We start from the raw sequence: 25,067 nt of genomic DNA on the forward strand, positions 1-25,067 counted from the left end.
ACAAGCACTGATTGCCCAGATAGCTGCTGCCAGGCAAGCCAAACAGCCTGTGCTTCCTCACAGCTGCTGGCAGATAAACAAATAGCTTCAGGAGCTGCAGTCAACCCTTGGGCCATGTCCTGTGGAGACCTGTTGTAGGAACTTGTGGTGTTAAAACACTTCAACCCTTTGTCGGATGTCACTAAAATTGGCCAAGAGTCAGAAGTGAGTGGGAAGGGGAGGACTGGCAGCTGACAGCAATCACAGAAGCCCTTCCCCAGGCTAACCATGACATGAGTAAGCATGAGTCACAGCATAAATTGATGAGCCTAAAATTATCTACAAGGATGAATACCGTCTAACTGGCCCAACACATTATGGGCTTTCTGCTTACTCTGGAATTGGCAGATTTTGACTTTGGGTGCAGACAGCCTGACCACTTGACTCCAGGCCCGTAGTAGTATGACAGCTCCAACTGCACTTTTTTATTTGGGCCTGCTGCTTTTGCTTTTAGATGAAGATTTGGCAGGAACCTTCTTCCTTACATTGTAGCCTCTAGGTGTTACTGATTTGGTGCTGAAGCTGGTATTTTCTTCTTTTGGCAGCTCCTTGCCCTCTGGCATTGAATCCAAGCTGATGCTCCAGCCCCCTCCCCTCCTGTGTTGTTCCCAGGCTGTCGTGTCAGATGCAAAACAAACACTCAGTGGCTCAGAGCTCCTTGCATCCAGGAGAAATTGCATTTTCACACTGGCTCTGAACCTCCTCTGCAGAGCCAAAGCAAAATTAATGCGGAAACTAATCCCTTTGCCCCTACCACGCACATCCTCTTCAATGATGGAGCCAGGAAAGACTGAAGAGAATTAACCTTTTCTGCAAAATTCTCTGAGCTAAGAAATACCGTGCTTTTCATGCTGTCTTCTTCTTTCCCAGTTGCTGCATCAGGGAAACCAGTCTTCTCTGGAGCTGAAGTGTCTTCTTCTTCTCACTACTAATGCTACAAGTTTATTTTAAAAAGAAATTTCATACCTATGCAGGATTGCTATAGCTAGTCTTGGCTCTCTATAGCTAGCAGCTAGACCAAGTAGGTGGCAGCTTGGTAGAGTAACTGCTGCCCACTCAGAAGCATCCAAGAATAGCTCTAGCCTCTCCTAGGGATCAAGTATACAAGTCTGGAGCTCCAGGGGTCCCTTCCTGTGATGCATATGACGTTACTATCATAGCCAGGGAATATGCTACTGTGTGAAGCTAGACACAGACATCTGGAATTGAGGGCAGCCTGTAATGCTGAACTGACAAAAGAAAAAAAGGTATCAAGGTTTCTGGTCTCCCTCACTTCCCTTTTCTCAGGTGTCACAAACTCCAGTGCAGCCTTGTGCATTGTTAACTGGTCAGGCAGAATGCACTGCAGTCCCCCTCTCAGCTTAGGGACAGCTTGCTCCGGGAATGCTGCCTTTTGCTCCTTTTCAGTGACTGTACTTGTGACATACTGACAAATGGCATTTTCTTGCACAGGCTCCTGGACTGTCCAGCTAGAGAAGGGAGGCATTGTGGTGGTGCTGCGGAGCCTGCTGTGGCTGGGACTGACGTTCTACCATGTCCCAATGACCAAGCAATATGGCTATGTCTACTTCGGCACTGGCGAGAAGAACGTGGATCTGCCCTTCATGTTGTGACTCTCCTGTGTGGGATGAGGACTCCAGAACATTTAGATTTTATATTTAGGAGACACTTGTTTACTGCTTGTTCTAATAAATGTGTGAAACCTCTGCACTTTGAGCAGGATTCTTTTGTGCCTGGATTCTGGCCCCAGTTCTTTTCTTAGGACTTTGCTGTGTGTGATCCTCCTTCAGCTCCAGGTTGAATTCCCTGTTATGTGTCACTGAAGATCCTTTAGATACTGACAAATGGCATTTTCTTCCACGATGGGTGAAGCCCCAGGTTAGAAATCAAACCTAGGCCATCTGGTTGCACATGCTTATACAACCATGACACTTACTTGACACCATGCTTACACAAAAACTAATTTGGAGACAGCATGAATGAATGCCTACTATCACCCATGAATGACAAAGAGAACAGGGCTGCACTCAGAGTAGAAAGCTCATGCATACTATAAGGGATCTGTACTAAACCCTGAACTCCAGAAAGGCATATTGAAGAAAGTGTTTTGTTTTTCAAATGTTAGGTTTCATGAAAATTAGAGAGGTCTTTCCAGCTCGTGGCACTAAACTGTAGAAAACATTAACTGTGGGCATCACCTGGTCTTTTGCAAAATGTGCTCATTCAGGTTCATCTCAAGGCAGTGGTTTAATCCAGTGACTTTTCCATTAGTAAAGCTCACTGAGCAGAGCTACCTAGGCTAGAAGACATAGTAACTTGTGTACGCAGGAGAAGAAAGAAAAATCTTTTCCTTTCTGAAGGGCTGTAAGTTTCAAAGCTTCATAAAATAGATGGTCAGCCAGAGATTTTATCTCAGTATAGTTAATGAAGTCTTCGCTCTGCCTCCCAAAGCAAAAAAATCTTGGCCAGCTCAAGGGGCTGAATGTAGGGCTTCCATTTCACAAAGTAAGGCTAAGAAGACCCATTATAACTTGGTTTCCTGTGTAAAACGTGTTTATCCTTACTCTCTGTTCCTGTCCATGCTGACAGGTATTAGCAGATGATTCTGATGAAAGCAGTACAAGGTTAAGTGGCATAGTAGTATATAAATAAGCTGTGTTGATCTGTAGCCCCCAGACAAATATCAAAGAAACGTAGCCAAAGCCATAATGACCCTGATAAATGTAATGACCTTTTCATACCAGGCCCATAAGTAGCACATCTCGAGTAGCAGTGGTCAGCAGGTGGAAGGTACATGCATGTACTACTATACAAGGAGAGAAATGGTGCCACCTTTTAGTTAGAGCGTGGAAAATTATGCGCATCTATCAGGCCCAAACTATCCCAGGAAGCAGCCATACCACCAATATGGAAGACTTAAGGCAAATGTATTTCCATGGGGAAAAAATCACAGGCCAAGTCATTAAGGATGTCAACATTCTGTATTTTCTAGATCCAGGAGTGAAGCACAAGCCAGAAATCCTTAAGGGGACGTGTAAGATACACATGTCTGTTTACCACTGCCATAGGTGTTCTGCTGCAAATTATGGATAGTACAGATAATTGAAAAAATTAATTTCGGTAGTCATAACAATTTCTGTTACTGTCAAGGAAATATAGTTCTGCAGGAGACTTTTACTTCCATTAGTGTCATGGGTATAAAAGCCCAAATGAGGCAGATCTGAGCTGAAACACAGGTTAATGGGGAATCACCATTCATTGTTGGAAAAAGTGGGAAACATGCTTTTCCAAACCCAGTCATGAACCACGATGAAACAAAAGCCTTCAGATCCTTTCCAGCTTTGAGGTAAAAGTCTTTGCCCCTCCTTTCTCCAAATCATTCTGCACACTGAACTTCACTTTGCTAAATCTTGTATTCTGCTAGAGGAGCAGGTTGCAGCTCATTCACTGGAGACAGTATAGAGTACTAATGAGAGTTTTGGCATAAGAAAACTGGGGATACTGACAACCTTGCAAAAAAAGCAGAACAGTGGGAAACAGCTGTGCTTACTGACTATGCCAGTTCTGTCCACTAGTGGTTTAAACAGAGAGGCTTGTGTGTATATTTGACATTATCCTTCAGCAAAGGGTGTCCCACTGGCAGAGGTTTTTTGCACCACTTAGGGCCCCTCTTCCAGATAGGCTTTGCAGATCTGACGGACCAGCGGGTCAGATACCTGTCAAAAAAACACAAATGCATTTCAGCTTGAGAGTGATCACAGAGAAGAGGTTCCAACTGAAGCAGGAGCAGGCACTGTAGCCTTTGCCTCCACACATGCCTCTTTATAAAAGGAATAACGATGAGCAGAGCCCCCTCAATTCAGAAAGGGCCACTGGAAAGGAATCTTTCTTTGTTTTGGAACTTCTAAGCTGCACCTCTGCACTGAACCCCCTGGCACCTGCTTGACTTCCAGTCTTACAAATCGGGTGTAGTCTCCAGGCTGCTGGCAAGTCGTCCACCTGTAGCAAAACTGGAGTGCCAAACCCCTTCATTGCAACTAAGTCCAAGACTGAATGCATCCAGCCTCTATGGGAGGTGTTATTTCAACAGCTGGCCTCAATAAGGTAAACGAATTACAAAGGCTAAACTCTGTGAGAAATAAAGTCTCTAAAAAGGGATTAGTTTACTTCTGGTGGATAATCGGTTATTTCTTCTGCATGTGATGGGTTTCTGTCCTAGTCTTGTATTTTCATACATCCAACTCTGTACAATACTACTGCAGCTTGCTGGTGCAGGAAGTCAGAACCTACAGTGTAAGAGGTACTAGAATGGAATTATCATCACAAAACTACAAATCTCTGTGAAGAGCAACGTCTGGCAAATATGCTCTGTTTTTTACCATTTGAAGTTTTAGACTTGGCTTTGCAAACAGGCAGGGGATTTCAGATCCAGAATCAGTTACTGGAAATCTTACCCTGTGGCTGGGTGGCCTAGAGTTTTGTTAGGCTTTAAATCTTTTGCTACCAGTAGAGAGGGGAATAGAGGTCCTTAGAGAAAGAGGAGTCTTTTCAGACAATAAAGATCCAAAGTAAAACCCTAGCATAATCTGCACAAACAATGCTCTAACAAATTAGAATTTGGAACAGACTGATAAACTTTGTCCAGCGATGTTTGCATGCCTCTGGTTGAGTAATCCCATGGTCTTAATGTAACCTCAATCAGTCATCCTCTCCCCAAACAGCTTTGTTACCTTTTATTTTGCATCGTGCAAATTTGAGATATTAGGAACTTTGGACAGAGACCATGTAGTGCATTTGTTTGAAGGCATTTGGCACATTCCTGAGAACTACAAAGCAAGCTTGCTATGCCAGGCAGCCACAGACTATGTAACAGCAAGCCCGTTTTCCTAGCACTTTTCTTCCTCAGCAATCCTGAACAGCACAAATTGAAAAAAGAATCATATTTGGAAGTACCTGCTACTGAAACGAAGCCACTTCCAAAAGGCTTTTCTTTTGCTTTGAAAAGTTTATGTTAGTTAACTAAACACCTAGAAGCAACAGCAGGAGGGAATCTGGGAAAAGGTATCAAGCAAGATACAGCCACTTCTTCTCCTATGCATGCATTATATTAGTCTCTTTTGACCTTCAATGTTATGCTAGTGCATTAGTGGAATCCCTTACATAACAACATCAGGACAGGACTCTAATTTCTCTTGCCTTTCATTTCACATGCAAGGGGAGTTCAGTGAGACCAAACAGGTCCCCAGTTTGGAATCTGGCAAAGAACCATGGCAAGGCAGCTCCTTTGGGAGAAGCTGCAGGGGTATTAGATGGGCACATGGGGCTCGGCCCTTCTTTTCATATTCCCCTTGCTGCAGGGGGAGGTCTATAGCACAAGTTTTGGTATCGCAAGACTGCACTTACAGTGAAAGAGGAAAAAAAAATCCCAAATTGTTTTAATGCATCAGCGTGCCAAGTGCAGTTCTGGTCACGTGTCCACATGCTTATGGGAAAGTGCTCCCGTGATAATAAATGATCTCACTGGGAGAGAAGTGAATGTGTGAATGTGAGACAGATACACATCAATGCTGTGTGCAGGTTTAGACAGACAGTAGCTTTTTAAGAAATCCCTCTGTTTCTGTGTGGGGGCTGGAAGTGCACACCCCAATTCTGCATAGGAAGGAGGATTTAGTAATGGCCTGATTTTAAAGCTTTTGTTATTTCTCTTTTGAGCAGGTCTAATCCAGCCCTCTGGTCCAGGCTTTTGGCTTCCTTTGGGGACTGCAGGCTGGGGCTTTTCATTGTTAGCTGAAACAGACATTTGGACGCTTTCCCTTCCTGGAGCACATTTGCTTTTAGCGCTTTTAATACTTGCTTTGTCCCAAACTCAAACTTGTCCTATTTTGTTTGCTGCCTTTTTTTTTTTTTTTTTTTTTTTTTTACCACCTTGATTCAGCAGTGGCAAAAGCCTGATGCCTGGGAGCAGTCAGTCTACAAAATTCCTTTTTCTCTTTGACTAACCCCAGTTCCTACTGTTTCACAGATTTTTTTTTTTCTGAGACTAAAAACAATCCACAAAACTCACATATGAGAGCTTCAAAGCCCAGCACACAGGATGTTTCTGCAAACTCTGCTGTCCATTTAAGGTAGTGTACCCTCTTTTCCAGCCAAGTCACCCAACCTTCCATTGTATCCAACCACACGGTTTGCCTTGAGGAGTTTTTATAATAACCTACAAACACACACTGGCAGATGGTCTGAATTTTCTCAACCAGCCAAGGGTTGTCAGGACACAGCCTCCATGTGGATGCCAAATGCAGCTGGTCGGCAGCCTCCTAACCCGTTATCTCAGAGTGCAGAGCTCTCAGTATGGACAAAGCGGGGCAGAACTGCCAATCTTGGGGACTGGCTACTCACCTCAGGGCTCTGCTTGCCCCCTTCAGTATGGCAGGATCCTGGACAAAAAACAGAATCCCTAGACTCCAGCTGCATAAATGAGTAGTTTGGATAAAGCATGATGGGAATCTTGGTGGGATTTCCCTGATGGGAAAAGGCAAGATATATAAAGAGGACGGAAACAACTGCTGTTAGTCACCTGCAGCCACTGCAATCGCCTAAAATCTCTGTAGCATAAGGAGGCCTGTTTCCATGGATTTTACTCAGTGGGCAGGCGAGGCCCCAAAGCCTTCCCACTCAGAGGCTGCCACTTAACACCCAGGAGCAGGCAAAGGGCTTCCAGGTGCTGGGTAAGGGAAATGATCTACCCATGGGGCAAATGCAGTCCTGCACACAGCCCAAGCAAAGGCCACGTTGGTGCAGTTCAAGGCTGAACTTCTGAACCCTCACTGAACTTTTTCAATCTGGCTTTTGTTTGGATTAAGAGCAGAAGGCAGAGGGCTACAGACTGCAGGAAGCACTCGATCAAAGTGCTGGCAAGACTGCCTCCTCCCTGCCACATCCCTTCCCGTGACACCTCTTGGCTTTGCTCACCTGCAGCCACTCTGGCTCTTTGCTTTTGAATTCTCATGCTATGCACAGAAGAGTTTCCACGCAGATGAGAGAAACCACATGCTGCTGGAGTGAAATGCTGATAGCAGTGAAACCAGATTCTGCTCCCAGGGACGAGAGGTGTCCACAGAGCCTGAGAACTTTGTAATTCATGAGGAGTTCATATGGAACCTGCCTCTTTCCTACCACATAGCAACTTCTTCAGTTCAGGTGATGGAGGAAGGATTGACTTGGGTATTATCTGTGCCAACTTCTGTTCTGCCAGTAGGAAGCTGAAAATGGAGTGGCAGCTGAGCACTCAAAATCAAGTACTCCATCATCTACAGCATCTCTTGCTGACAAAGCCCAGCCTCAGGGAACCTGTGACATCCTTTAGTCCTTTTGGAATGGGAACAACTTCACAGTGTTGTACTTCAACCAGTATTTTGGACCTGCCAGAGGAAAATGAGTGCTATTTTCTCATTAAGAGTGCATCTACACGCTGGCTTGAACTCAGTGACTGTTCTGGATAGAGTGTTAGTGCACACTATCCATGTAACAACCTCCATGCTGGAAAGAAAACTGCTGAGCTTTTCAAGTTTCCATTCCTGAAACCAAGGACAGAAGTCTGACCTGCAGCTGTGTTTGACCATTTCCCAAACAGTTCTGGTGTGTGATGGCCTGCGCTGACAAGACTCTGGAATACCAGAACAGTCAGTCACTCCATGCAGTGTTGGTGAAACTCCTGAGAACTTCCTTGGCTTCATGGGCTAGTGAAAATATGTTGTTTCTGCAGCATGCCAGGCTGGAGCCCAAATGGATGCAGAAATCACAGCAGGAAGTTACGAAAGTGAGAATTCAGGCAAAGGATGGGGGGACAATCCTTCGCTGCAAGACAAATTTGCTTGTGGAATCATCCCTTGGAAACAGTGAAAGCTCCAGACTAGGCCAAACATGAGAAAATGAACTACAGGGAGTAATTCTACATCGACAGGGGTAAACTTCCTTGGTTTTACATGTCCAGGTTCTGCAGACAAATAATATGGAAGAGAAGGGGAAGGACAGTAGACTCAAGAGTTGATGATGTAGGTACTCCCATGGCTGTATTTCTTCAAAAGCACCCACTGCTAGTAAAGCGGTCAAGTGGTAACATTCATGAGCTTCTGCTGTCAAAAATAAATTAGGCAGAAAGCAGAAAGGCAAAGAACTGAAGTCCAAGAAATATGAAATATCATGGTAAGTCTCACCTGGACAGTGTCCCAACTGCAGCGGGTAGAAGACAGCGCTGTGGAGCACTCCCCAGTTGAATTCTAACCACAAGGTGTTCTCCTACATCTACCACACCCAGGACCACACAGTTTGGCTCAAACTGGCATTTCACTTTCACGTTATACCTTCTGCAGTTCCCAGTCTCCTCCTCTACATTATATTACATCCTGGATGGCTGATTGCATACTGTGTCAGAAAGTTGGCTAACCAAGAACAAGGCGGGATCTGCAAGCCGCTACTTCCCAAAGCATTCTGCTCTTCCTCTTGCATTCCAGTAGTAGAAACAAGGTTGGGAGATGGGGTGGGTAGGCAGAGGCCAGCTGCCAAGTGACCCAGTGCAAAGCAGGGAAATTCTTACCTCTCTGCAGAGAAAGCTGGGGCATGTAGGAGGGAATGTCCAAAGTTCGTACAACGGAGACAATAAAAACACTTCAGAAAATAGAGCAGGAATTCTGCTTTTTGGAGAACATCGCTGAATAAGCACCAGAACACCTGGAGAGGCAGAGCACGTAGAGGGGTTCTGGATGATAAATCCATACTTCACATGATTAGATCAACAGCAGGGAAGCACCCCTGACCCTTGTTAAAAGAAGACAGTTTGCTGATAGTTCCATACAGTGGCATGTTACATTTTAATCTCAGCTAGGTGCTAGCCAGTGCATGCCAGACACTTTGTATTTTAAGGGCGCTCATTTTATACAGGGTGACTGTGATACGGGCCAAACATTCTGGCCAAGATGGCCACACGTGCAGCCAAGGAAAAGCTGATGAGCAGCTTTTCCGGCACTCTCAAAAGTATACATTAACACAGCTCCTCAACCCTTTTTTATGTACTTCCTTAGCACTTTTGCCCAGGTGCCACAGGGTTTGTCCCATGCAGCTGGCCTATATGTTGTCTCAGGGGCAAAGAGCAAGGCAAAGCAGTTTTTCATCAGGCTGGTCTGTCCCTCTTTCGGCAGCAGATGAAGCTGCTCTCAAAAATACTGACACAACCTTGGAAAATGCCTGGCCAAAGGGAGCATCAACAAGAGCTTTGCAAGACTGGAGAGAAATGAAAGGGATTGCTCATCCAAATGAAGTAATCTGCCAGACTTCAGCCAGGCAGGGCTTGCTGCTCTGAGTCTACATGCAGTAAGTGAATGCCCAGGTCTGTATTATGGTAGAGGTGTTGGGTTCTGACTCCTGCTTCAAGTTACACTCCCCATCATGCATCTCCTTCAGTCTCAGGTGGTGTGAGTGACATCAGTCCCCAAGGTTATCTTAGGCTTTCATCTTGGTCCTGTCATTCTAGCAGCTGATGGTGCAAGTCTAATGTCAAGAGCCCTACCATCAGCAAAACATTCTTCAGCTCAGCGTAAGATTCTTCTGTCCCCAGACGGTAGAAATTCTCACAGAAGTATGTGGGGTAACATCTGGAGTAGCCAGTGACTTCTTGTAAGTCCCCTCTTCAAAAAAGTAAAAGATGTCTAAATTCAGAGTGAAGAGTTGGATTGATTACAGGGGGGTAATGAGAGGGAATTCAGAGCAGAAGGGATGATCACACAAAAGTACAGATAAGACTCTGTGAGAAATGCTGTCCTTCATCAGGGCAAAGCTTATTGTCACAGTCTTGAGACAGACTATATGCCTTTACAGTGCTCTGTCTGTTCTTTTCACCTTGCACCTTCCTATTTTAAGACAGCAGGAACTGTCTTCTGTATACAAAGCTTTCTTCTATGTGCAATGCAAACTCCTGATGGCAAGAGAGTAAGTGCAGGTGAGCAAGCAGGAGTCAGCAGGAATGGAGGCCATGTGACTGGGAATGGACTAAAATCTCAGTATACTGGATACTATTAGCCACCTGTGTGAACTATCCATCTCAATTTGCAGCCTTGATACAAGTTTGTCTCTGTTCGCTGGCTTGTTGCTGCATGACTACTTTCTTTTGATCAAGGAGGACCAGATTCCTGCAGAGCCAAGAAAGTGATGCCTCTTTCACCTCTGCCAGCATCAGTGCACAGCAATGGGCAAGCTGCTGTGCCAGGATCCCTGGTTCCTTCACAGAACAGGTTAAAAGTCCCTCAAGGAGCTGATAGCAATTCAATAGTTCCAGCACCTGCAATATTGGCACTTCAGTCTGCTCCTGAAGTGTGGCTGGTCAGGGTTATTTTGGAGGGGATGGGGTACAGAAAAGCGTATTTCAACACCACACTCAGAGTTGACCCACTGGCAGAGCAAGGAAAAAGCCATCACTGCAGGAGGAGCTAGAGACCACAAGGACTGGTTAAACTGACATTAAGGAATGTACATTACCTGTGTTTCTGTCTTGGAAGAGCTTTTACAAGGGGCCCAAGCATATTATGAGGCACCTCAGTTTCTTCCTGTTGGCATTCCTAGGGCTACAGCAGCAGTGCAAAAAGGCACTATTACCTCTCATTTAAGCAGGGAGGTAAAAACAACCAGAGCAGTCAATACAGTGATCTCAAGAAGAGTTTAAGCTCAAGGATTTGAAAAATACATTACTTAACTGTGTAATGTACTGCCTGCTATAATAGGCTCTACCTAGATCCTGTTGATCCCTTCTTGAACTAGCACTTAAAAACACAGCAGACACAAACACAGTGAAGGAACAGATTAAGTTAGGTGTGCGGCCCTGACATTATACCAGACAGGATTAGAGGATGACCTGGTCATGTTCGCATGGCACTGAACAAGGCAGCTTGTTCCACTCAAAAGTCCCAGCCCAGTTCTGCCCCTGTCTTTCCCTGTCAGCTCACTTGCATCTGGCAGCACCACAGGCTGAGTGCTTCCCAAATTACTACAGACTTACAGAAAGCCTTAGAAACAAGTACAGACACAAAGACAAGGTAAGATTAGACAATTCATTTATGTGGGAAACTTTTGATGAGGTGCTAGAGGAAGGAATGAATTTGTATCCCCTGCCTTATGTGGTTCCAGAGAGCCATGCAGGAGGTGCAGGCAGGGGTACACACAGTCAAAACTCTCACATAACCACAATGGCAAAGATTTTGCAAGGGTCCAACATGAAGAGCTTTCCCCTTCCAGCATGCTGAGAAGACAGTATCATGAGAGACCAGGAGAGCACTTCTGAAGTACCCCTGCACTCTATCCTGGCTCTGGGACTCCTTTGTTTAGTTCCAGCCCCACCATCAAAATGCTCAATCCAATTTCTTGATCCCATTCTCATGTCTCCACCCAGACCCCAAAGCCTGCCTGTTTCAATGCTGTTCCGCCTCCTCAGCAACAGCTCTGCTCTCTTTTTCTAAACTCTGCTTCCGCCCTGCTTGCTACGTTCCCTTGCTGGGAGAAAAAAACCACAAGGGTGGTGTAGGGAAGGACTAGCAATGCAATAGGGAGGGCTTTGATACTAATCTCCAATTTAAATCTCTTAATTTTAGAGGTGCAGCACATCTACTTGCATGTAGAATGTATCCAGAGGTATCCATTCTTTGTTCTCACTATACCAGTCTATGGAACAATTCTAAGAGTCAGGGCATTAATCTGGAGTCCTGGTGTGATTCTAGCAAGATAAAGGATTTACCATTTCCTGCCTCAACCTGCTATGCAGGGTTGCTATGTGAATGTGAACTAGATAATGTGCTCCACCCCACAGCTGCTAAATAGACACAGCCTCTAAAGAATCCCAAAGATTTGTAAGACACAGGAAAGAGGTTTACAGAGTTGAAATATCTGATGGCTACAAGGCTACATCAAATGTGGAGTCCTCTTATTTGATCCTCACTGATACCCAGTACACAGCCTGCCAGCATCCAAGGGACATTTCCAAGAGCTTAAGACCTAAAATGTAGGAGTCTCCAACCATCCCTAGCCCTGCAGCCTAAGCTCTCCCAGCAACAGCCCCATGGCCTCTGGTAACCCCACAGCTTGCTAATGCGAGGTTCATAAACCGCTCTGGCATTCCCATGGAAACAGAGTGTGAGGTCATAAACAGGGGATTAGCACCTCTGAGCGCCCAGCACCGAGCAGGAGGCAGCCACAGGCTTTCCCTTCGCCCACCAAAGGCCAGGGGCCATTCAGGCCAGGAAGGGGGACGAGACCCTGTTGCATAGCAAGGGCAGGCAAAGAACAAATCACTGACTGGGGGAAACAGGGCTGGGGCAGAGGGGAACAGGCTTGTCATGGGCCCCTGCTGGCTGCTCAGCCCCCTGCTCACTGCTGATACCGCTCCTGGGCACCCTCCTGCTGTCAGGGGCCAGACATCAAAAACCTAAGAGAGAACAACTGTTCAGCCTGGAGAAAAGATGACTCAGAGGGGTCTTACCAATGTTCATAAATACTTCAAGGGAGGGTGTAAAGAAGCAGAGCCAGGCTCTTCCCAGTGGAGCCCAGTAACAGAGTAAGAGGCAATGGGCACAAACTGAAACACAAGAAATTCTGTCTGAACATAAGGAAACTGTTTCACTATGAGGGTGGTTCTTTAGAACAAGCTGCCCAAAGAAACTGCAGAAGGTCCATCCTTGGAGATATTAAAAACCTGACTGGACGTAGACTTAGGTAACCTGTTCTAGGTGATCCTGCTTGAGCAGGGGGCTTGGCCTAGACTATGTCCAGAGGCTCCTTCCAATCTCAACTACTCTGTGAGGCTGGGACTCCATCTCAGTGGCATCCTCCTGCAACTGCCTACTGAGTATGAGTTATAAGGAGGGTGAGCACAGCTGAAGAAGGGAGGGCAGACTCTTAACACGTGTGGCAGTTTTAATCCTGTGGGGATAAATGCTTTGAATGAGATGTGGTTTGTCCTTAAAAGACTGACAAAAGAATATCATGACAGACTCTCCTTCTCTGAAATACTGTGAGTACTCTTTATAAGCCCGGCTGCCTGAGGCATGTTTTACCTAGTTATAAGGAACTGCTTTTCCTCTTCCAATCTACTCCTGAAAAAAGAGATGTGGAAAGACAAGACTATTCACCTGTTCAACTTGTGTTTCTTCGGAATATGCCCTTCAGGAAGTGGAGGCCTGTGGTTTGGCAACAAACCTGGAACAAAAAAAAGAAAGGCGTGAGAATATTTTGCAGTGTCTCCTTGCCTCTACAGCATCTAGAAATAACATTACACTTCATAAGCCAGGCAACCCAGGTCCCTATTAGAAGAGCACAGCAAAAACTCAAAAAACTACAGTAGAAAGGGTATTTTATGTCATTGCTTGAACCTGCACTCCAGCCAAAGAGATGCTAGAAGGTTCTGCTGGGTACAGAGAGGAAATACACACCGAAGACACAGCCACTTGGGCTCAATGAAGAGGCTTTTTGAGATGGCACAGGCCACTGGTGTCCAATCAGATTCTATCTCCAGGATGAAAATCTGACCATTAAAATCCTCAGTCTATTTAACCTGGATACAACTCAGGTACCACACACAAAGATCAGCTCAACACTCCAACTATGTCAACCTTGGTCCCACTCCTAGGGTATAGCAAAAAATTCTTCACATGGCAGATGGTAGACTGTGCATGTTATTAATGGGGTTGGTCAAGCTTACGCTAAATTGAGTGATTTCAGAAGCTGGTATTAATCATTAGTTACTAGAGACTGAGCCACTTCCCAGATCTTTCTGCAATGGCAGTGTCATCTAAAGGGATAAATGTCCGCTGCCAAGGCAGGAGCCAAGACACACAGAAAGTGGAAGGAGTAGCCTCTAGTCCATCATCCTGTCCCAGCACTTGGACTATAACAAGTTTGCTGGGTGACTGGACAATGACATCTCACTGAGCTATACCAGTTGGGTGGGAGACCCCTCTCAAGGGGTTCTATAGGTACCCCACAGTAAGGGGTTGTCTCAGGAGGAGGCTAGGTACCTGCACGGTGAGCCATCTGCACACAGACAGCAATCTTCTTGTGCTCCTCCAAACAGAGGCCTGTGATCCTTCGTGGCAGCATCCCTCCATCAGAACGGATAAACTGACTCAGCAGCAAGACGTCCTGAAGGAGCAAGAGAAGGGCAAATCCATCAGTGCTATAGCTACTTTAGCTGCTGTGATTCTTAGGTGTTGGGCTGACCCTCGTGCTGTCTACGGAACTGAAAACAAAGCAAAACAAAACAATGACTCCTTCCTACGCATTTTGGCTGCAGCTTCACAACAAGGGGCTTTTGCTTGCTGTCACTATGCCTGCCAGCTTAGCGCAGTAAGGTCACTCAGATGGTCTGAGTCTTCCCTTGACTTCACTAGTGTAAACACATGATGTCAGCTGCAATCCCTGCTACTTTACTGTTGCTTGCTCCAAGATTCTAGCTAAGATAATGTGTCCTAGGTAGTCAGGCACAGTTACACAAGACCTACAGATGGATAGTGTTTACACAACTTGAAATGCCGTCACAGCTGCTATCCTAAAGGTCACAGATCTGTTAGATCACCTCTGGCCCCCTCCTTGTTCCCTCAGAGCAGGACTGTTCTCTGCTATCTACTCCTCAAACTTTTATCCAGTTTCCCATGGTGGAACTTCTCTCATGTCTCTCTGGAGGGGTGGAGAGCAGGGAAATGATCCAAGATCTTGCATGAAGAAGCTTTTTGTAAGAAAAGAACGTGCGCTGATGAGAAAGACCTAACAGGATAAATTGCTGCCTTCAGTTCTTCGACTGCATGCATTAGGTGGGGCTGTTACAGCCATGCTGGATGGAAGGAGCATTCAGAGCATGCCGAGGGTTTGTCTGTGGTTCAAGAATCATTGAAATTACACTGCTGTTGACCTTTCCAATGGTCACAGCTCTGGAAATGTAAAGCACTCTTAATAAAAACAATTAAAGGGACCTCTAGGATCAGATAGTATCACAGGCCTGGGATGAAAAATTTTTAAACACAGCAGCAACAGCTGTTGCACAAGTGTCCCATTAACTGTTAACAGTATAGCAGCCCAGTATTTTGATACATGCTCTCCATTTCCACATACAGCACCAGTACAAAGCTACCCCTCAGGCCGATATAGACAGCTCCCCCTGACATGCTGACATCAGCATAAGTTGGCCCAAAAGGCCCCTGGAGACTCTGTGCTCGTTTCTTCCCCTACCTGTTGACAGACTTGTTGCTGGTTGAGTTTACTTCTCCGCTGCTGTTGTAAGCATGTTCAGCAAGCTGCCAGCAAGCACCCTGACAGAATGAGAATTCATACGAGGTATGACAGCACTTTACACACTCTCTGTCAACAGCAACAGGCAAGAACAAAGAGTACTTGTTGCTTTTCATGTTGGGTGACCCTGACTCTGCCTGTTACAGATTCACAGACCTACTCCCACCCCCATATGTTTGTTCTTTTACGAAGAGCTCCATGGACCACTCCTAGCTTCATCCTAGCCTTGCAAAATCAAACAATCACAAGTGGATATAAAATGAATCTAGCTATCTAGGAATTATACATCCACTTCCACTGCACAAGACCAGCTCAGCTCTGAAGGGGGCTGCTGGAATTCAACATGGCTTTCTGGTAATGACCGATTCTGACAGATGCTGTCATACAAGTGCTGCAGTCAAAATTTAGAGGTTTTTTTGTTGGTTTGGGTTTTTCAGTTTTTTTTGTCGTCCCCCCCCCGCCCCCCCCCCCCTTCAATCCCACCCTCACTAATACCACAACACAATCAATAACACAATTTCCGTCTTCCCTTATCTGGCTTTCTTTCTACAATGGATGTGTTCAGACTGACTTTCAGATCCAGCTCCTTTGAAAACATGGCAGGTTAGGCAACTTCTCACTGATACAGAATGACTTATCAACCACCATACAGAGTGATGCTGTACCCAAAGAACAAGAAAAGCATAGCTGAGCAACTAGCAGCAAGTTCCTGAGAGGCCTTCTATGGTTAAAACGGAAGCAAAGTGTCCTCAGCCCAGCTAATACATGGCCTTGCCAATGAGAACAGTAACCAGGGGAACAGTTGGTGCCAGCTGCATTGGAAACTGGACGGAGGCCAGCCAAACAGTCCAAGGGCACTGACTTTCAGCCCCTCCTGAAATGCACTGGACTGGATTCAGGAAGCCAGAGCAAGACTCCATCCCCCTTTTGCTGCTTCTTTAGCCATCCAGTTCTCCAAATCACCCACAGCTCAATTTGCCATTTAGCGCAAACATACCACTTCCTTAAGTGAAGAAGGGCTGTTTAGCTCCAAGTGCCTAGAAAGAGAAAAACTTAAGAGACTTTTCTACTAGTCTGCTGCATTACTCTGTAGGGAAGAGGAAAAAGGGATCTGATGGCAAATTTGAGGCTGTTCCAGTCTTTGAATCTGTGAAAGTCTAAGCAGGCCACAGACTCTTGTGAAGGGTGTGTGTGGTCCAACTGATTTTTCATATTACCACCACGCCTCATGGAGTCACAGGCTTGTTATCAAGTGTTTCCATGCAAAGGGGGGTGGTGGGAAACAAAGGGAGGTAGCCTTTCTTTTTCCCTCTGTGGAAAAACATCAGGAAAATCTGCTCTCTGTTATCATCTCTGATCAACAGTGTCACCAACTGACCAACACCCTTGTGTGGCAGTCATTTCTTAACTGAAATCATCTATGTCCCAGCCGCTGCAGCTCCAGGTTATGCTCACACTGTTTGGCTTAAAATGCTGCATGCTTGACAGACGATTTGTCCATTTCTGAAGATCCCCACAGTTAACAGGCCAGGTGCCTCTCCCAGAGTACTTGCACAGATGCATCTTACCACAGGGAGAAAGCAAACAGGTACAGCCAACTTTATGGGGCAGCTGTGGAGGGAAGCAAGTATGTGGAGCGGCCAAAGAAAAAAATATGCCTGGCAAGTTCTCATGGTGCCGTCATGTTCCATGAAATTCACATTTTGTGCTAGTGGACAGCCAAGCCTGTAACCACGGATTTGCTTTAATCACTGGACAGCTCCCATGAGGCTGGACCCAGAATCCCACCCCTGTAATCTGCAGCATTTGATGAAAACAACTTGGATTGAATTAATCTAGGGCTAATAGGCAAAGCTTGCAGTTTGGTTTCCTCTCATTGCTGCCAAAGCAAGATGACATATTTACTGCCTACTCAGACTAATGATGTTTGAAGTGGATAAGGGGGAAAATGAAAAACAAGTTTAGCCTTCACCTCTAAAAGGGCTGGATAAACTTGCTAAACGAAACACTATGTACAGCACGTTCCTGTGAATGGATGGCAACCAAAATGCAGATGCATCTCTGCATTTTAATATCTGCAGACACTCTGAAAAGCAGGATCCTTGACTGCTTACATGCGATTCATTAAAACCTTCATTTACCACAAGAAGAGTTCTGTCTGTGTAGCCAAATTACTACTGAGCTGTATCACACAAGTCTGCCAGTCATTATTTCCAGTTATACAAGAGTCTAGTTTTTCTTTTCTCCCTTACTCCTGGGAGCTGTACACCATTCTCCAGGCATTTCATAACAGGACTGCAGGTTTCAATCCAGTTGCATCCTAACAATGACCAAAATAATTTTTTATCTCCAATGGATGTGAAAAAAATCAACTGAGGTCTCAGTTTCAATGGACAGACACACGCAGACCACAAACTGTGGGAATTTATACCTTAGGCTCTGTTATCCTGAGCCTCGGCAGAGACTAAGGACAGAACTGGCAAAGACAACTACAGCCCTCCACACCACAGCGGAGGCAGGTTGGAATCATGAACTGCTAGTGCTCACAATGCCTGTTCAGTTGATTAATAACTTTGGAGACATTGGTCCCCCAGTTCTCTGACAGCCAAAGTAACTCATTATGCCACTACTTTAGACTGTGCTAGCTGCACATGACAAAAGGAAAGTCCTGTGAGGTCATATTACTCAGCTCCCTCAGGGGCTAATTCAACACTTCCCTTTTCACAGGGCCTCATTCAGTCCAATTACAAGCGTCCCAAGCAAAAAAGCTCACACTTTCCCTTCTGTGCAACTGACTGATCTCAGCTTATCAATCTCAAAGGAATCACTGTGATCCATCCATTCTGATCTCTTACCAAGACAGATTATAGGTTATATGCTGTATGAACTGGGCTATATCTTTAACAAAAATAGCTGTTCTCAATTTACAGACTTTTAGGACAATTAACCACCAGTAAGTAAATGGTGCCACTGTTTAATTACCCACAGAGTTAAATACTTGCACTTTATTATTTAAGCATTTAAAGATTCTGCTGCTCATCACTGCTGCAGCAAAGAAAAATAGCAGACTGCTTTTGTGCAGAAAAGGGAGATTTTATTCACCTTGACATTTAGAAGCATGAAAATCCATGACTGGTACAAAGCATCCAAACATATAAGGGAGTTATTCAAGAAGAAGAGGTGGTCTGCTCCAGAACTGAAATTTCTCCTAGTTCTCATTAGCCCCACAGAGGAATGCTTCTACATACTGAGGTAAGAAACGTCTACAATTCTGAAATGCCAGTTCACACTGCTCTCTCTAGCTTTTTGTCCAGGTTTTCCTCTGCTCTACAGCGGGAGTACTGGATATATATACTTCAGAAGCATATGCACTCAAAAACCTACATGACAGCCAGGATGGACATGTTCCTAGTTTGTCTCTCAGGACCACAATTTCTTAGTAATGATCTCAGGCAATGATTTTCAAGACTGTGGCTGAAGGATTTCCCCTCACATTTGGTTTCTCTCTTGCCTCAATACTGACCAGTAGAAATCAAGATCTAAGAATCAAACTGAAGTGTGGAAGAAATCTCATAACCTTAGTTCAGTCTACAAACACACCTAAGACTCGTGCTTTACGTTGCCTGCTGAGATCAACAACCTACTTATAATCCTGGAAATCAGGCTCTACAGCATCACACTGTCTAAAAACCTGCTTCTTTAGTTCTTGATGGCACTGTTATCTCTACATGCCAACAGAGCCTTCTACCAGACAGCAGCAGAAAGTGAGCCTATACATGAATTGCCAAGATTTAATCTGCTCCCATGGCTCCTTTCATGCCTGAGCATCAGTTTATAGTTTCTCTGGAGTTGCTGATGTGTGACTCATGGAATGCTTGCTGGAAATCTGTAGAACTACCCAATTTAATGATGCTCTTGACTCCTCGCATTTAAAAGTGAAATAAAACTTATATTAACCTTAAACTATTTTCCAGTTTAAGCAATTGGTCTGTTTTTAATCACAACACAATTCAGCAACCATGAAGAAGAGTTGCAAGAAATCACTGCATTCAAAGAAGGCAACACAAACCAAATGTGATCTGTTTTTGTAGTACTTTCCATACCTTAATGGTATTTGCCATTTCTCCTAATTTACTATCACCTGCAAATTCACTGTATATTATATCTTTCCAGATTGTCGAGACTAGAGAACACTAAATACTCCCCTGCCCCAAACATATTTCACTGTTTAATACTGCATCCAGACCGAATCACACTGACAACACTCAGATCCAAAACGATTTCTGCAACACAGGCTTTGAAAGATACTAAATTGATATTTCATTTACATCTCACATCTGTTGTTTCACCTGCTTGTAGTCTGGCACTATAGCTGTACTCCTAATTCGTAATTCATGAGTCATAATTCATCCTATCCAATAGGTTATTGTTTTTACTCCTAGTTGGTACCATTTTACTTGGTTATTTGCAGTGTTTGATTTACCAAGTAATAATCATCAGCAACATTCTCCTTCCTCTCTCAACTACTTAGTATTTCAGCTGCTATTTTCAAACCATTTAGTGATTCCTTAGGATTTTTTTCATGCTTTCAAAAAATCCTGCAAGTGAAATGATACATTTTCTAACTACTTCCCTTAAGATCCTGGGGCTACATGCAATCCAGGCCTGCTGATCTGTACCTAATTCAATGCTTAAGTTATTTCTGTACCTGCTTTTTCCTGTTGTTTCACATTTGCAAGATTGCCATTACTATCTAGATATTAAAACATAATTTTCCTTTTGTGTGTGTGCACTAGGACTGCATGCGAGCAGCTTAGTCATTCTGCAGCCAACATGGCTTTCAGTCCACTTATCTCATTAATGCACTTTCTCAGAAAGATTTCTTTTCCTCCAGATGCATATGTATCTCCCTCGCTCTAATCCTATTGACATTAACTTATTCTGAGTTTTCTGTTGCTTTATCTTAGTATCAGCATGTTCCTGTCTGGTTTTCTTCTTTTCTAATTCTAGTACTGGGTTTTTAGCTTGCAAGGGGAGCACTTAGTCCTTTTGTAAACTCTCATGTTTGAATGACCTCTTGTAAAGTTACATTCTCCATCTTCTATCTCACACTTCTTAATCTAAAGTGTTCTTGACTGCTGTGCTTTTGTTTAAAAGCATTACAGGATTTCCCTGCCATCTTCTACATTTCGTGTTAGTAATCGTCTCATTAACTAATAAACTTCTTATCAGCATTTCCTGCAAAAAGCTTTAATCAAACCTATTTTTTCCTGTTGCAAGAGATGTAAACACATATACTCTCCTTCATGCCCATCGAGAGTTTTGAAAGTTATATATAACAGTCATTACCTTAGTGAAAATGACCCAATGAGAAATTGTAGTGCTTCAAGACATGTAATTGATCTAGCCAAGTCTTTTGGCCTCTCTGGAGGTAGAACAGGCCTGAATCAGTTGATTAATGTTGCGTTCTAGTTTGAGTCTCCTGGAAATACAATGCTGAAAGGCACCTGGCCACAAAAGAGATATATATGGCCGCCTCAGATCAGATGGCCATGTGTACAATTCCAAACCTCCTATTTTATATGAGCTCATCCTTTTTGCCAGGAACACTATCAGCCAAGGGAAACAATTACTATGTGGGAAGCCATTGCTACACTCAAGAGAAGCAGAGATGGAGTTGTATCTTTACTACACCCAGCAAAAGACAAGAAGGGCAGGTTGTGTAGTATGTAGATCTGACAGCAGTATTTACCTAGCTTTGAGGATGAGGGAATGCTCCTTCATGGAACTTACCACGTAATCGTACTTATGCTTCAGGTTCCAGCGACAGATGGGACACTGGCCAGAGGGGTTTGGAGGAGCTGGTGCTTGAGCATCCTCTATAATTCTCCCTTCAATCTAGAAAACAATGCAAAGGATATAAAGATCAGGCGTAGTTTAGTCTTCTACCTGCACCTGTGACTTGAGGAATACTTATCATCAAGTCCACATCACGTTGGTCAGTACTGAGCAGATTTAAGGGGAACAGCATCTGCATCATGCCAACTCACTTACATACAAATTTAACAACCACTTTGGATGTACACAGAATATGGGGGAAGAACAAATCCAAAGGGCGGAGAGAACCATTTGGTAAATTCTTGTATGTTTTACTAAATGTAAACTAGTTCACAGTCAGTGTGAAGTTCTCATATTTGCCTGAATTCCATTTATTGTAGTAGTCTTTTGAAAGACCATGCCTTGAAATTGTAAAGGCCCTTTAGCCAAAAGCTTTAGAACACATTTTTTTTATGAGCATAAAAGAGTGTCACAGAATAGCAGATGCATGTCGTGAATGAAAACATGCAGCGGCTTGCTATAAATCACCAACAGGGAAAATTCTGAGCAAAAGTTAAATTTACAAAAGAACTGTTAGGAGATGTCTGTGGGTTTGTGGTTTTCTTTTTTTTTTGTTTTGTTTTGTTTTGTTTATTTGGGTTTTTTTTTGGTTTTTAAAATACACCAATGTTTTATCCAGTTTAATTCCCTGAACAATTCCTTCAGGAGATCATTTTATAATCTTTTCTATATTACTACAAAGTGGTGACATCTAACACTTTTCCTCAAAAGTAACATACAAAGAGATGCAGAAGGGGCGTGTGTGAAGAACTTGAGAAATTTGTTTTCTAAATGTAGATATGTTACGAACATGAAGTCTATCCACATGCACGCTTGTCATTTTTGAGGACTTACGAATAGAAGCAAGAGCTATCTCAAATTGCAGCTGAAGAGACAAAAGAGACAATAAAACTAAGCCATTTTTTCCTCCAAAGTATTTTGGAAGTTTCCTTTGGTCAAATTAGGATTAAAACCAGATTTTGAACACCAACTGACAGCCTCAAATAGTGCAAACATCAGAGTTTAAAAAGAAACCATGCGTGGAATGCAATGTTATTCTGAAGAAAAAAGTGGACTGATTTAGACTGCACCATCAGGTTCTGTGCCGGAAAACCTGGGAAAAGAAAAGCATGATATTTTTCTGTTAAGTGTACATGGGAAACTGACATTCAGCTGAACTGTCAGAACTATTTTACACCATGGATTTGTGTCTTCCTTGTCTAGTGATGGCAAAATTGAAGTTATTTGTAGTTCAAGCATCTCAGTACCTCAAAGAGAGAGAATATTGTCAATTTTTAAGTAAGATTCCTCCCCCCACAAGTAGAACAGCCAGTTTGAATACAAAACATAGGCCAGTATCTAATTTTCTATTCATTGGTAAAGTTATATTTTGGGAAGCTAGTGTATCTGGTCTTGATTCTTGCCAGTCTGGCTTCAGACTGTAATTCCATCTTGGAAACTAATACAGATTCAGAATGCTATGTCAGTATCAGTTTTTCTTCAGATAAATTTCAGTATACAGATTTTGGCAATTATTCCCCCAACTACTGAGTGCTTTCATATTATTAACCCACTTAGTTATTACTCTTCTCTTAAAGAACTAAGAGGGAATACAGGGGCTGTACACTCTCAGTGTGCTGATGAAATCCAGATTTCTCTGGGATTCATTCCTCTGGTTCATATCAAACACCTCCTTCAATACTGATAAATGCAAGCATGCACAGAACAATGAGAATAGAAAGATCGATTCAGAAAAGACTAATGCAGAGCAGGATAAATGGAGTGACCAGAGGATATGCCAAGAAACGTATCACCTCTTTGGTTGGTCAATTTACACCATTTGTTACAAGATTTTCATCTAGGGGCACTGACAGATCCTAGATTGATACTAGGATATCATACAGTAGAAATATCTGTATGATATGATAAGATATAAGGAATATATATAATATTCCTTATGCTTCTACAATGGGCCTGGAAAATTTATTTTTCTGAAATGCTCTGCTACTGTAATTGCATACTTTTTTTACTTCAAGCCTCAGTTAATGCACTTTGCAATTATAATTTACATCCCGCTGGAAACTGACAGCAAAGTGCAGCACTCCACTGTATGTGTTGTGTCGGTGTGCACACTCCCCCCTTGTTTTGGTTACAACTTCAGGACATTCTTACAAGCTCTTCTTTCCAGGTCTCTGGGCAAAGATTAGTCTGTCACTTGAAGAAAAAGAGACTTTCCATCACACCTACTATCACACTTTAAACTTACTTTTGTTGACAGTCCTAGAGGTCTTGTTAACTGCCATATTCTATTTGATATTATATACCTAAAATGTAAGTAACCTGCTCCATCCAGGTTTCAAACCTGACAACATCCACTAACACAAATACAAGAAGGAATCTCAGAATTTTAAAGGCATGAAAAACCAGGTTTTGTCTGTTTCATTAGCAAGCAAAAAGGTCTGTCCCCTCTTTATTACTTATGTTCATAGACATTAGCATTTAGGCGCACTGTCTTCTAGCTATTACCAAATAATTCCTGCTCCACTCTCACTGTATTTACACATTCCAAGATACCTGTGCCACCTATCTCCAGCTAATGCATAGATTGCTACTGAAATGTGTGAGCAGAATAATGCAATCTCCTTTCCTCCCCAGTAATTTCAGTGCTTCTTCTAAAAAATGACAATTCTCTTCATGAAGTACAGTAGATCACATGGTGTTAATTAAGTAAAAACCTAATTCTGCTCCTTTGGTCTTTTCTATCCTGTCTTGAACTGTAGCTGAGAAAATGGTTGTTTTTATCAGTTCCTTCAGAACTTCTGTTTTATTTTCAGGAGCAGTTTTCATTTAGTATTTAAGATCTTCCTTTCACTGAAGATGTTTTCTTACAAAGAGTGTTACAAGATGCAAACTTTGTATTACCTGTAGTCACTACGGCAGACAGTGATTAGCAAACATAACACAGATCAAAGGCGAGTGACGTGCGTGGCATGCAGCTAGCGCAGAGCCATCCTGTGATGCCACATTGTGTCGCTGGCCTAGGCTGAAGTGACAAAGCCACTAGGCAAATCTCCTTCTTGTCCGCCCACATTCAAGATGATGCCAAATACTTTAAGAAACAAACCCAGCTGAAGAATCACCTCTTGCGCGTTGGGTCCCAACCAGTCGGGGCTGCCAGCTCTACCAGCGGTGCAGCGAGGGGTTTCGCACCCATGGGTGGCTCTGACTGGAGGCACTCAACAGCAACAGGTGATGATCACGACCTTCGGCAGCCAAACCCTCCACCATTTACCTGCACTCACAAGGCACACTCACCCTGGTTTTGCCTTCACACCCTGAGATGTCTTTCAGGAAGAAAAGCGACCCTTTTGCCCGTTTTTTTTTCCCCTTGGGGCAGGGGGGTCGGACATGGACACACAGGCACAACGGGAGGCTGAAGGGTGGAGAAGCAACGGCAAAGCAGCTACCAAGTAAAAGGGGTGCAGGGACTTACTGTGGTCGTGTTGCCTTCAGTCACCTCCACGACTGCAAAAAAAGAGATGTGAGGACAAAATGAGACCCATTAGCCTAAAACCCCCAGTATTTTCGGTGGGGGAAGATGGTGAAATACACTGAACGCAACCGTGTCTACCGACAGCGGTAAGGCAGTGGGGCAGCACTGGGCGGCCCGAGGCCAGCCCCGGACTCACCCTCCCGGAGTGCTCGGGTCGGCGGTGAGGCCCAACCGGTTCCAAAGAGTCCGGTGAACAACCGCCTCAAGCCCCCTCGCAGCAGGCTGGGCGCCGCCATCTTGCCGTCGCCAGCCGTGCCGTCACTCCCGCTTCCGCCGGCGG

The 25,067-nt window shown here is 44.1% G+C and overlaps 1 protein-coding gene across 1 annotated transcript; it reads right to left on the minus strand.

Moving 5' to 3' along the window:
• Window positions 1-3,003: 3,003 nt before the first annotated feature.
• On the minus strand, window positions 3,004-25,067 carry MRPS18A (mitochondrial ribosomal protein S18A). Its single transcript, XM_040612019.1, has 6 exons — window positions 24,924-25,067; window positions 24,728-24,759; window positions 21,151-21,255; window positions 14,091-14,214; window positions 13,206-13,272; window positions 3,004-3,755 (listed from the first exon to the last, which is right to left on the minus strand). The coding sequence occupies exons 1-6, from the start codon at window positions 25,021-25,023 to the stop codon at window positions 3,611-3,613; spliced, it is 573 nt and encodes a 190-aa protein (XP_040467953.1). The 5' UTR covers window positions 25,024-25,067; the 3' UTR covers window positions 3,004-3,610.

The sequence above is a fragment of the Falco naumanni genome, chromosome 12 (genome assembly GCF_017639655.2).
Source record: "Falco naumanni isolate bFalNau1 chromosome 12, bFalNau1.pat, whole genome shotgun sequence".
Lineage (NCBI taxonomy): Eukaryota > Metazoa > Chordata > Aves > Falconiformes > Falconidae > Falco > Falco naumanni.